General features: G+C 40.6%; 1 protein-coding gene across 1 annotated transcript in view; it reads left to right on the top strand.

Annotated features, from left to right (window-relative positions):
• PRRC1 (proline rich coiled-coil 1) overlaps positions 1-13,692 on the top strand; it is a 39,524-nt gene extending 25,832 nt beyond the window's left edge. Inside the window, exons 8-9 of the mRNA XM_046000007.1 lie at positions 6,586-6,688; positions 10,492-13,692. Of these exons, the coding sequence (XP_045855963.1) occupies positions 6,586-6,688; positions 10,492-10,701 (313 nt within the window). The 3' untranslated portion in view covers positions 10,702-13,692. The remainder of the gene's footprint in view (positions 1-6,585; positions 6,689-10,491) is intronic.
• Positions 13,693-14,034: the final 342 nt, after the last annotated feature.

Raw genomic sequence — 14,034 nt, 5'->3', positions numbered from 1 at the left:
ACATCTTAGTCTTAGAGGAAAATTTCAGTTTGTCACCATTATGATGTTATCTGTGGGTATATTGAGGTATGTTCCCTCTAAACCCACTTTATTGGGAATTCTTAGCATGAATGGATGTTGAATTTTATCAAATGGGCTTTCTGCATTTATTGAAATCATCATATGGCTTTTATCCCTGGTTTTGTGAATATGATACATCACATTGATTTGCAGATGTTGAACCATTCTTGCATCCCTGAAAGAAGTCCCACTCAATTGTTACGATTATTTTAATGTACTATTGAATTTGGTTTGCTAATGTTTTGAGGATTTTTGCACCTATGTTCAGCAAGGATGTTGGCCTATAACTTTCTTTTTTGTAGTTTTTGTCTGATTTTGCTATCAGGGTAATGCTGGTCTTGTGGAATGAATTTGGAAGTTTTCCTTCCTATTCTGTTATTTATTTATTTATTTTGGATAGTTTGACGAGGGTAAGTATAAATAACTCAGAATTCTCTTGTGAAGCTGCCTGGTCCTGGATTTTGTTGGGGGCTTTTTGATTACTTCGTTTTATTACTAGAAATTAATGTGTTCACATTTTCTGTTTCTTCCTGATTCAGTTTTGTATGTTTTTTGAATGTATACATTTCTACATTCTGTTGTCTGTTTTGGTGGCGCCAGTATTTTCATAGTATTCACAAATATCTCAAAATTTTTAAAATTCTTATGTCATTTGTTGCTTTTCTTTCATTTCTGACTTATTTGACTCTTATTTCTTGATTAGTCTGGCTAACTGTTTATTTATGGTTTCAAAGAAGTAGCTCTTGATTCTTTTGGGGGAGCGGTTTCTATTTCCACTCTAATCATTATTATTTTTTTCCTTCTGTGATCTTGGAGCTTTGTTCTTTTCCTTTTAGGTTGTAAGGTTGAACTTTTTAGTTGAGGTAGGCCTTTAGAACTGCTTTTGCTTTGTCCCAAAGGCTTTCAGTTGTTGGATGTCCATTTTCAGCTGTTTCCCAGGATTTTTTGAGTTCCTCTTTGCTTTCTATGTTGACTTTTTGGTTTAGTAAGGAGCATATTGTTTGGTGTCCATGTGTTTGTGTTTTTCCCAGTTTCTTAAATTTTTTTCCTTGTAATTGATTTTTAGTTTGATAGCCTTGTAGTAGGAAAAGGTGCTTGATAGGATTTTATTCTCTGACATTTACTGAGACTTGCTTTCAGCCTAACATACAATTTATCCTGGAAACAATCCATTTGCTGTTGAAAAGAATGTGTCTTCATTTGGTTTGGGAAGCAGTGTTGTATACAGATGCGTTAAATCCATCTGGTTGAAAGCTGTGTGTTATTGATTTTTTGTGTGGATGATCTCTGCATCATTGATGTGTAAGTGGGGGTTTGAGGGTGAAGTCCTTTGCAGTTATTGTTTTACTGTCCTCGTTTTACTATGTCACTTTCTCCCTTGAGATCTGCTAATACTTGTTTTAGATATTTAGATGTCCCAATGTTGGGTACTTAGATAATTGATATTGTTCTACTCTTATTCAGTTGATCCCATTATTACTATTATTATGCAATGCCATTCTTCGTCTTTTATTACAGTCTTTGTTTCAAAGTCTGTTTGGTCTGATACATGTCATGCTTCCCAGTTTTTGTTTTGGTTGGTTGGTTTTTTTTTTTAACTTCCATTTGCATGAAATGTCTTTTCCATTCTTTCACTTAAAAGTCTCTGTCTCTAGGTATAAAGTGACTCTCTTTTAGGCCACATGTAGATGGGTCTTGTATTTTTATCCAGTCACCCTATGTCTTTTGATTGGAGCATTATGGACCTCATTACCATTTCATCGTTTTGTAGTTTATGTAGTTCTGCCATGTTCCCTTCTCTTTGTGACTGATGGCTTTCTGTAGTGTTAAGTTACACAGTCTGAAGTTGATGATTCATTTTAAGTTTAGACACATTCAGAAAGCACTTTACTCATCCCTCTACCTTTTATGTATATGAAGCCAAATTTTACATATTTTTATTTTGTAAATCTCTTAACGTAGATATAATTGATTTAACTACTTTTGCCTTTTAAAGTTCCCAATAGCAGGGTAAGTGATTTATCTACTTCCTTTACTGTGTGTTTGCTTTTACCTGTGAAATTTGTCCCTTTTTTAGTTTTCACCTCTAGGCATGGCCTTTTCATAGAAAAGTCTTTTTAACATTTCTTAAAAGGTTGGTTGAGTGGTGATCAGTTACTTACTCTTCTACAGGTAGAGTATTCCTGGTTGTAGGTTATTTTCTCTCTCTACTTAGAACAGATCACACCACTCCCTTCTGTTCTACAAAGCTTGTGTTAAGAAATCTGGTAGGTTTATGGTATAAGGGCCTATTTAGCCAGAGCAGCCCCACCTCGGTTGAACAGCCATTTTGTTGTTTATGCAGTAAAACTTAAATTGATCCTGCCCTCCCCCCACCCAGGGGAACTTATTTAAAAGCAAGTCCAGGGAAACCAGTCCTAGGTAACAGCCCAAATACAGGGGTGAGTCAGGTCAGATAGAGATAACAGCCGGAATGTAGGGATGAGTCTGGTCAGGTGGAGACATCCAGTCAGTAAAGCGCACGTACTGTCTCCCTAGCTACCAAGGAGTGTGGGCCCAGCTTTGGGCGCCAGTTGTCACCAAGGTGATAGGCTAGTTCAAATGTCTACAAATTGTAATTCAATTGGTCACTTATGTGTGACCTAGCATGACTGTGCAGCTTTCTGTGTGTTACAGTCTCATTCTCCACCTATGAGATATGTGTGGCCAGGCCCAACCACCTGGCCTTTGCTCTATAAGTTAGTCTGTGAGGCAGGGAGGGGTCACCTTCTCTGTAAGAGGCATGGCCCCGGCCGGTTGGTTTGATTCTCGATGCTTGGCTTGAAATAAAGCTTTGCTTGACCTTCACTTTGTATCAGTCTTGCTCCTTTAATCACGGACCCATTATTGGGAGACCCAACAATGGAGTTCCCCTTATATGTAACTAGCTGCTTACCTCTTGGTGGCTTTAAGATCATCTCTTTAATTTTTGATATTCTATTTATGTTTCTTGGTGTGGACCTCCTTGGGTTCATCTTACTTTGGTTTGTGATTCTTGGACCTGTATCTGCTACCTTCACCAGGTTAGGGAAGTTTTCAGCTCCTTTTTCGCTTTTCTGGGACCCCTATAATGCAAGTATGTATATAGTACGGTTATTGTCCCAGAGACCAGTTAGCCTTTCATTTTTTTTCTTTTTGCTCTTCCGCTTGGTTGCATTATGATACCTTGTCTTCTGGATCACTGGTCTGTTCTGCCACATCTTCTCCTTTGCTGCTGATTCTCTCTAGTGTATTTGTGATTTCACTTACTGTATTTCAGTCTGATTGGCTCTTTTTTATATTTGCTGAATTTATGCACTCTTCATCCAATAGACTGAATTTCTGTTTCATTTAAGCATATTCCTGTCTCCCGTTTTGACTTTGTGAATTAGGTCAAACACTTAGTTCTCCCAGTATTGAAAGGGTGGCCTTCTGTAGGGATGTTCCCTGTGCAGTTGATGTGTTTTGGGAGCCTTGAGGTGTAGGTGTACCACTGTGTCCCATGCTGGGGCTGTCGCGGGAGATGGCTTGAGCTGATGTGTTCGCACCAGGGGGACGGGGATCACTGAGGCCACCGGCTGGCTAGAATGCACCAACTCTGCTTCTGTCTGCATGGTCACAGTGGAAGGGGCACATAAATAACTTTGCTCCTGAACACTTCCAATCCCAGAGAAAAGTCTAACCATTTCTCTGCCTTTGCAGAGATGTTAGTGGTGGGTTTCCTTCACTTCTAGTCTACTTGGTGACTTTAGCCTAGGTGGCATTCGGGTCCAGCTGAAGGTCTTCACCTCACTCTGAAAGTTTATCCCCCATCGCCAGCATTATTCCATGTGGTCCTCCTGCCTTCTACAGCTCTGTGACACCTGTAGATGCAGGACTTGTGTACCTCTTCTGGCTTTTCTTTGGGAACATTAGTCTGCCATCAGCTGTCCCATCCTACATAGATGTAGTATGTGGTATTTTTCCTACCAAATGCCTTTTGACAAGTACAGTAGCCTATTAGGAAGATTAGGGATAGTAGAAACAGGTGATTATTGAAAAGCATGGATTTGAACTGTACAAATCCACTTATATGTGGGGGGTTTTTTTGATACAGTACTAAAAATATATTTTTTTCTTGCTGTGATTTTCTTAACTTTTCTCTAGCTCACTTTATTATAAGAATATGGTGTATATAATACAAAATATATATTAATAGACTATTACCAGTAAGAATTCCGGTTAACAGTAGGCTATTAGAAGCTTTTAGAGAGTCAAAAGTTAAATTTTTTACTGTTCCAGGGGGTCACAGCAACATTAACCTCTGCATTATTCAAGGGTAAACTTGTAATATTAGGCAATCACTGGTTTCTAGTGTGGGATTAAAGAGGAGAGGATGGAAAGGTGGTGTGAGAAGGTATGGAGGAGCAGAGAGGGAGGACATGTGAATGGAGAGCAAAGCCAGGATCCCTACCACTTGATCGTTGGTGCTTTGGCTACTTCTATCTCCCATGGTCCTGTGGGAAGTAAGTGCAGAGAAGATAAAGTCAAAAACATGCTTACTGATCGAGAAAGAACCAGACAGCCAAAAGAGATCCCAAATGTGGTTATCCCTAACAAAGAATAGAGCTAGGCCAGACCTGCCTGCCTCTGAATTTCACATCAGTCCATGGTACATGAGAAAAACTACCATGATGTGTCCCTGACCTGGACAAAAGCCTGTGTAAGTATGGACTATCCTTATTCGGAGGTTAACCCACAAAGTTGAAAAATCTTGGGTTGTGTGTTAAGTGTGTTAAAATGTCCTTTTTTTCTGAGAATTGACCAGTGGTGGTAGAGATCTTTTGTAAAACAGAGTGGCAGTTCCCACATCATTTTGAGATTTTTGCTGGTAAATGAAATCCCAAGTATCTGGGAACTACAGTTCTTCTTAAGCCCTTTTTTTTTTTTTTTTTTTTTTTTATTTATTTATTTGACAGCGAGAGAGAGAGATCACAGGTAGGCAGAGAGGCAGGCAGAGAGAGAGGGAAGCAGGCTCCCTGCCGAGCAGAGAGCCCGATGTGGGACTCGATCCCAGGACCTTGAGATCATGACCTGAGCCGAAGGCAGCGGCTTAACCCACTGAGCCACCCAGGCACCCCTTCTTAAGCCCTTTTTTAGTCAGAGTGACCCCTATGAGATCCTTCTAGTTCGAGTTCTTTCAGCAGCTGCCTGGAGAAGGGTAGGAAGGGACAGAGACAGAGCCTTAGGAACTGTCGGTGAATCATGTGAGGTGGGTGTGCCGGGGGAGTTAAAGGACAGTAAGGAGGAGTGGAGAGCCCAGCATTTCCCCCACCAGCAGTACTAGTGAAAGAGATGGAAGAGGTTATCATGGGCATGACTGTGGTTGCAGTTCTAGGTACTGAGTGGGATATCCCTCTTGACTTGGGAGCACCATTGTATTTCAGATAGCAAAGAGGACCTTAGAGTTCTAATCTGTATTCAGCAGCATGATGGGGTCCCAGGCTGGGTTGGGGGCCAGAGGCTTTTACCTTCCCTGAGTCTGCTTTTCAGGAAGTCCTTGCCTGCCAGCTTAATCACCACGATTGTTCTCTATCTCTGTTATACACAAGTTACTGACTGATTAGTATTCCAAATAAAATTCATATCCTTATTTGATGTTGTTTGTTTGAAACCAAGTTTTAGGATATGAATACTCCAGATACTACCTGTTATTTTATCTGCAGCAAAACTTATTCCATTTTTACTCGCTGTTTCTTTGAATATGTTAATAGAAGTTACCTAATTCATTTCGTGTTTTATCACATTCCATTAGATCTACATATTTTTAAAAATAGACTGAACTTTTTTTACTCTGTATATCCTCTTGTTATCCAAACTCATTTCATGGCATCTGGTGGTTGCATAATTCTGGTTATCTAAAATGCTGGTGCTGTTACAGATGACTTAAGGCAATTATAAAATGTATTTTTATAATTTATGAGTAACTTTAAATGGAAGAAAGTTTTCTTGATTTCATGAAGTGTTTTCAAAGACAGATTATCAAGAATAAGATTTGTTACTTCCTCTGAATGAGCTTATTTAATTTGCTAGTAACTTTGCAAGTGGGCTACATAGTAACCATAGAGATGGTAAAATAAAATTTCCTGTATTTTAGCAAGTGACATTTTTAAAAAAGTTACTTGTGATCAAGTATTTGCATATTCAGATGAGTAACTATCTGTTGCTTTTTTGAATCTTCCTCTTCCCATCCTTCTCCCTGAGTCTCAGCAAGAAAAACTTTACCTGGATAAGTTTCAGGTGGCCTTTTTTTTTTTTTTTTTCAGTTGTTTTCCTTGTTCCTGTTGGAATTAAGCCAACAGGTCATTTTATATATAGTTTTTATGGATTATTCTCTTGAAAACTGATAAACATTTCGTTTTTGAACTCCAGTGGTTTATGGGAATGATACTAACCATTGTGGGTTTGTTCTGTCTGGTCACTGTAACCTTTATTTGGCACATGAACAACTCATCTGTTCTGTTGCAGGTGGTTTGACATTGGCTGTTTGATAGTGGAAGACCCCGTCCATGGCATTCACCTGGAAACGTTTACACAGGCCACACCTGTGCCTTTGGAATTTGTACAGCAGGTTCGTTTTCTTCTTTTTCATCCTACTCCATAGAAACTTGAAATACCGTTTTAAGAATACAGGTTTGTGTGAAATAGGCTATATATTCTTGATTTTGTGGCAGCTTTGCACTTTTAGCCTTTTCTGTTTTTCAGTTTCTAGTTTCTTTCATGTCATTTGAGTACCTTCCTCCTTTCTTTTCCAGCTGTCTTTGAAAAGGTAATACATCACAGGCTTAATCACTATTTTCCTCTTGTTTTTATTATCCTCTTCACTACTGTTAGCAGAAAAAATGATTTACCTGTTCTGCTGGTGGTCTGTTTACCTTTCATTATCTATCATTTTGGTCCCCCATTACTTCTGTATCTTTTGTCTTCGCTCATCTTTTGTAATAAGTGGAAACCAGTTTAGAAACCTTACTTGTGGGGCGCCTGGGTGGCTCAGTTGGTTAAGCATCTCCCTTTGGTTCAGACATTGGGCTCCCTGGAGAGCCTGGTCCTCCCTCTGCCTGCTACTCTGCATACTTGGGCTATTTCTCTGACAAATAAATAAATAGAATCTTAAAAAGAAAAGAAACCTTACATGAAGGGCACATGGTTTTTGGTTTGTTAAGAATTTAACTGAGTTTACTTGTCCATGTAGTATTTAGAACGGAAGCATCATGTACAATAACTGGTTCCCTATCTTTCATCCTTTCTTGAACAAACCAGAATGTAAATAGAGGTTTATGTGGAAGGCTTAGTACTCCATGGAAAAGGGCATTTTGTTGTCCTTTTCCTAACATCCATTTCACAAAATTTTCAACACATTTGGTCTTACGGACATTGTTAAATGTCATTTAAAACTCTCTCAAGAGTTAGTTGAGTCTTTAACTATTTAGCCTTGTTCATGACGGTCTCCCTAGGCATCATGACCCTGTACATAAACCACCGCCATGCTACAGAACTTGCCTGGGCACTGCCATCCCCACGAGGGCGTTTCTCAAACACCATCCTAGATATTATGGAGATTTCACATTTCAGAATCATTTTATGTCCTTCAGTGAAAGGAGTAGCTTTAATAATGTCTGCTAGTAAATGCCCCCCAAGTGGAAATATCCTACTCCCGAGTCCCAGTAGGGGTCACCAGGCACACTTGAATTTTTGCCATAAGCCTCAGTCTAAGCTCCACGTTGGGCAGTGGCACAGAGAATGAGCCCCTGCTAGCATACCAGCTCCTGTTGCACACCGTGTGGGCCCAGACAGTCTTCCTGGTTCTCAGAGAGCATGTCCAGCTAATCACGCATGAAGAGCATATCTCCACTGCTTCAGTTTCAGCATGCTAGGTCTGGGAAGCTTTCCCCAGTGAGACTGCAGTGTCCATCCTCACAATATAGTCAGGTATCAGAAGGCCACTTCACATCAGGCCTCTTCACACCTAACAGTTTCCTTACAGATTTGACTGTAATTCCATCAAATTGTGTCCCTAAGTATATCCATCCAGCATCAAGGCCAGACTCAGCATTGTCTTTTTACTTTGATGTTAGCTATGGTAAAGAACCACCACCAAGTGGTGGACTCTTTTGCCTTTTTCTTACTAGTTTGCATTTCTCTATGTATTCAGTAAATCAGCTTTCCAGGAGATCGATCCATCTCTAATTTCCATGGTAACCTTACCTTTAGTGACAGACTGCAGCCCAGATGCTGCTCCATTCCAGCACTGACTACGTGGCCACCCAGCAGCCAGAGGTTCTTCAGCCCTCATCCTTTCCTCCCTGCTCTTCGTAAGCTACACATTTCAAGGAACCAGGACTGTTCTAGCCAAGTACCTCTCCTGACACCAACTATTGAGGTTTCAGACCCAATTCCTGTGTGTGGGAGGGGTTTTCCCACACCACCAAGGAATTTTAGGATTCCAGATGATGTCAGACATTTCAACTCAATTCTGACTCTACACCTGGAGATAGTATCCAATTCCACAGAATAAGGACTCTGTCCTACAAGACTGGCCCCTCCCCATCGCAGAGGCCAGTGACAAGTCCAGGTGTCTTGTCTGGTTCTACAGATCGGTTCTAACAATCCCCTCCTTCTCAGGAACCCTCTCTACTCACTCAGTTGCTTATTTATTACGAAAAGATAGAACCCGGGAACAGGCAGATGGAAGAGATGCAGAGGGCGAGAAAGGGCAGAGTTTCTGTGTGCTCTCCTAGCCTGCTGCTGTCCTGGAATCTCCACATGGGCACCAACCCAGAAGCTCTCCCAACTCCAGCGTTGAGTTGGGGTTTTTATGGAGGCTTCATTGGATAGTCAATCATTCACCATTGGTTATTTAATCATCTTGCAGCCTCTCTCCCTGTCCTGGAGCTGGGAGGAGGTGGGAAGACAAGCTATAACTGACCATTGAGTAACGGGTTTGAACTGCACAGGTCCATTTATTTATTTATTTATTTATTTTTTTAAAGATTTTATTTATTTATTTGACAGAGAGAAATCACAACAAGGCAGAGAGGCAGGCAGAGAGAGAGAGAGAGGGAAGCAGGCTCCCCGCTGAGCAGAGAGCCCGATGCGGGACTCGATCCCAGGACCCTGAGATCATGACCTGAGCCGAAGGCAGCGGCTTAACCCACTGAGCCACCCAGGCGCCCCTGCACAGGTCCATTTATAAGCAGACTCTTCAAAGTTCTTGGTAGTTTCTCTTTTTGCTTTTCTTAACATTTTTTTCTGTAGCTTAGTGGACTTCAAGAATATGAATACAGGGGCGCCTGGGTGGCTCAGTGGGTTAAGCCTCTGCCTTCGGCTCAGGTCATGATCTCAGGGTCCTGGGATCGAGCCCCGCATCGGGCTCTCTGCTCAGCAGGGAACCTGCTTCCTCCTCTCTCTCTGCCTGCCTCTCTGCCTACTTGTGATCTCTATCTGTCAAATAAATAAAATCTTTAAAAAAAAAAATATGAATACATACAATATTACAAAGGGGATGTTAATTGACTTACACTAAGGCTTCTGGTTAACAGTAGGCTGTTAGTAATTAGGTTTTGGGGGAGTCAAAAGTTATATTGTGGGTTTTCAGCTATACCAGGTGGTCACTCTCCCTAACCTCTACATTGTTCAGGGATCAGGTGTATATGTATTTTTAATTGTAAATCACAGTATCACAAACAGAACAGCCTGGCCAAGATTGGTTTATCCCAGAAATGGCCTAATGGTTCAAGCAATAGCTCATCAGTTTACTCAGTTCAAACATGAGCATGTTAAAGGAGAAAAAAGGATTTCAATAGAATTGAAATGTGTTTGTTAGAAATAACTACCATAGTATTAACTGTTAGCTAATTTGGATATATATGTGCTGGAAAATCAACACAAAAATCAGACCTGGTGATCAAATATTAGAACCTCAGATGCCTAATGAATTAGACAACATATAGGCCGAGATGTCAGTGAACATTTCAGATGAAGGGAAGGCTCAGAGAAGAGCACACTGATGAGGGAGGGACTGTGGAAAAGGACAGGAAGGGTTAGGGGTGGAGGTGTGTGTGCTCAGCATTCCTCTTCCTCTCAACCTGAAGCAGCGCGGACTCCTACTGGAACCTCAGGTCTTGGACACTGAATGCTGTTAGATGGCGTCATGAGATTAAGACTGAGTGGACACTGAACAGAGGAGGTGTGTGCAGTAGTGTTCTGAGTCTTTGTAGCCTTAGCCTTGTCACCTCACAGAGCTGCCAGCATAGCTGTGTTTCTCGGGGTTTGTCGTCTTCTGTACTAAGAGACTTTGGAATGTCACTTAGAACTAGGCCCAGTCATTTTTTTTTCAATGCAATATAAATCATACCCAGCTTCATTTTTCCACAGGCTCAAAGTCTCACTCCCCAGGACTACAGTCTGAGGTGGTCAGGCCTTCTGGTGACAGTGGGTGAAGTCCTGGAAAAGAGCTTAGTGAACGTGACGCGGACTGACTGGCACTTGACATTCACCGGCATGTCGCGCCGGCAGATGATCTACAGTGCAGCCAAAGCCATTGCTGGAATGTACAAACAGCGCCTGCCCCCCAGGACCGTGTAACAGGAGACTCACCCAGGGCGCAGCAACCTCTTCGCTTGGAGCGTGGCGGTAAAGACTTGGTCCCATCCTTATGTGGGGAGCTCCAGCAGATGTCGGGGTCTTCCGAATGTGCCTCTGGGCTACACTTGATCTTTCCTAGAAAGGCACGGTGTCATTCCAGTAGCTGCAAAGAAACAGATCCTTGCTGTGATTGTGTAATTTCACGTACCACAGTTCTTAGAAAATAATTATTTTTATAGGACAATTTGATATACCAAATCTGTACGGTGCAAATTCACGTGCTACGACCTTTAACTTAATGATACGTACTTGATTATTTTGTTGAAGATTGAAGAACATGTCACTGTTTATTTGATGATTTCTCTCTTCTTAGTCCTTGATGCTTTCTGTGTGTGCGGGTGATCTCGGGTCTGACACTGATCCGCGTGCTCAACAGCTGACCCTCAGACACCTACTTGCAGGGAGATGGCGCATGTTTCTACTCATACTTTTTACATGTGCCAAAATAATGGAATTTTTTTTGTCATCATGAACATACACACATCCTTTAAAAAAAAAAGGTTAATTTCAAAGTAAGTTTTGGCATTTCACATATTTAGACTCTGAGACATTGCAGTACTGTTTTATTTTTCTTTGCTATATGACAACTAAGTGGCCCATGATTTGAGTGTATTTTAAATCAGAAGCATTTCTGTTATTTTTATATAGTACTATTCAATATTTTCAAGTAAACAACAGCCATTATTTCTGCTTCCACTCATATATTCTCAAGTGTCATATAGAAATTTTTCAGAGGAATTACTTTGTTATTTATGGGGTTGTATGCCTCCTCTTTTAATTAAGGTTACTTAATATTTAGTTTGCCTTAAACACTGCTTTTCTAACTTGGTGCCATTCTGCCTTTACTCTTTATGGAAGCTTTCAGTGAAACTGTTTAATATTCAACCTGGTTTATGTAGTTCATCATGTTTGTATTTAGTGACTAAAGCTTCTCCCTGCCCCTAGCCCCAAATAATATATTTTAGCATTTTTGGATTTATATAAATCAGAGTTTAAATAGTTTGTCTTATACTTTGGATTCTACGTATGCAAGTTCCTATAATGTTTTGAAGACAGTTTCTTACACAAATGTAATTTAATTTTTACTTACTCGTCTATACAGTTCTTTAGCTGTAAATTAATTAGCAAAATCTTATAAAGGGTGTTGAAGCTCTTATCCTGCACTGTTACTACAGGTAACATTGCTTTGTATTACTTTGAGTACTTACTCGATTTTTGCTTTTTTTACCTGAGGACAAGAAGCATTATTTTTACAACTCTCTGTTCATTTCCAAGCATCGTATGATTGCTTGGTGAAATTCAGACTTGTCTGTCATTAAAAGGAGAGAAAAGACATGTAACCAGTTGCTGCAGCATGATAGGGCTAGAGTGATTTTCTCCCCTTTCATTGCTATTTGTGCAACACTTAGGTTTTCTCCAACTGACTAATAAAAAAGAGAAGCCTTTCTGTACCATTTGCTTTTTTATCCTTTACTTTAAAAAAGCTACACTTCTCTAACAGTATTTATCATGGCATTGGCCAGGTGACAAATCACAGGGATGAAGGATGCCTGTCCTTGGAATATGTGAGTGCAAATAGGCCACTTTCCCTCCCGTTACAGGGAATCTTGAGGTCCTAAAAAAATGTTTTCTCTTTATTGTACCAAGTCTCAAATAGGTTAGGTCTTTGAGGGCTGTTTTCATAGAATCACAAGCATGGACATCCCCTTAGAGTACAATTTTTCTACAGTCCTCAAATTCTTCGGTTATGTGGTGGCTTGTGTGAAGCCAGGTAATTTTCCTATCCCTGGTCATCTGCTGAGCCTTTGGCCCTTTTTAACAGTTTGAGTGGGCGAGGAGGATTAGGGAAGGGCCCATGGAAGAGATAAACGCACCATCCGGTTTTTGCCTCTGATGCTTTTTTTGGCCAACAGTTACCGTTGAAAGTCATCCAAGCATGACTGACTCCACACGCTGTTTTCCCCACCTCATGCTTATTTTTTCATATGAGGGGCAAGAAAAGTAACACCTTACCTCGTACATGCCACAGCGACTTGAGCCGGGCAGGCCTGTCGTGAGTGTTGGCCTGTGATGAGCGAGCCCTCAGTCGGAGGCCACATTTCCCCTCACCAGCACCCAGCTGCCCCTGGTTCTTTGCCCTTCAGGCTCATCTCCTGCCGACACTAGCATTTCTGAGGGAGAGTCAGACTCTGGGCTCTTTGCTTTTTTGTCCCTCAAGCTTCTCAGGAAAACCAGTCTCTCACACAGTTCTTCACCACTGTTCTTGTGGTCGGGCCTTCAGTATTTGTTCTTCTGAAGTACTCCAGGAATCATTTAGGCAACTTCCTCAGCTGGTACACTGTTTTGTTTTAATTAAGCAGTGTGAAAGACAACAGGAAAAATGCAGCAAGAGTAATGTAACAACAGCCTTGGGTGACAGAAGGGAACTCCGAGACTCCAAGACCTTTTGGTTAATAGGGCTATGCCATTGTTGGAAAACTTCTGGCAGGTCCAGTTTTCTCCTCCTTGTCTCTTAATTACTTCTCCGTTCTTTGTTCCTTTTTATCTTAAGGATTAATGAGGTAGAAAAATCGAGATGATTGAATTTAAACCAAGTGGTGGTATACTGGTAAGGTTAAGGAAAGTATGATATGCATGTATTCAAAAATTATGCAAATTAACGATACACTCAGGGTCAACTTAATTACTTTATGTTGTTGAATTTACATTGTTCCTTGACTACAAAAAATTCTCAACAGATGTTCTCTGAATCCAAATTGATGGTATTTTGTGATCCAAAAGATATTGGGTAATGCATAAATTAAGAAAGTTGGATTTTTACTCCCAGCATTTGATGTTCATTCTTAAGATACTATGCAGGATGATGTATTGGGTAAGAACAATTTTGTAAGAATGTAAATATGTTACAAATAAATGATACCTCAATTTAGTTCCTGAAGTTGTAAAGTGATTTTTTAAATGCTGAGTCATACTAATATTCTGTTAGAAGGGCCTACATTACTTTAATAGTCCCAACAGGTTACTGGTTGCCAAGAGTTCCTACAGAATAGCAACTTAAAAGCATATCTTTCAAGTGCAGTGGTAATGATTCAAATATACCTGAATTGCTAACTTCATGCTCAGAGAACTCAATATTTAGGGCAGACGATACTTTGGAGTTGGAGGTGATGGGTAAGAGGTTATATATAGCCTGTGCTCCTGAGGAGATGTCTTCACTGGGGAGTTTAATTTGCCCTTAACCTCCACAACTATCACCTTAAAAAAAAAAGAAAA

This window comes from Meles meles, chromosome 3 (assembly GCF_922984935.1).
Source record: "Meles meles chromosome 3, mMelMel3.1 paternal haplotype, whole genome shotgun sequence".
Lineage (NCBI taxonomy): Eukaryota > Metazoa > Chordata > Mammalia > Carnivora > Mustelidae > Meles > Meles meles.
This window is presented reverse-complemented; position numbering and strand designations above follow the sequence as displayed.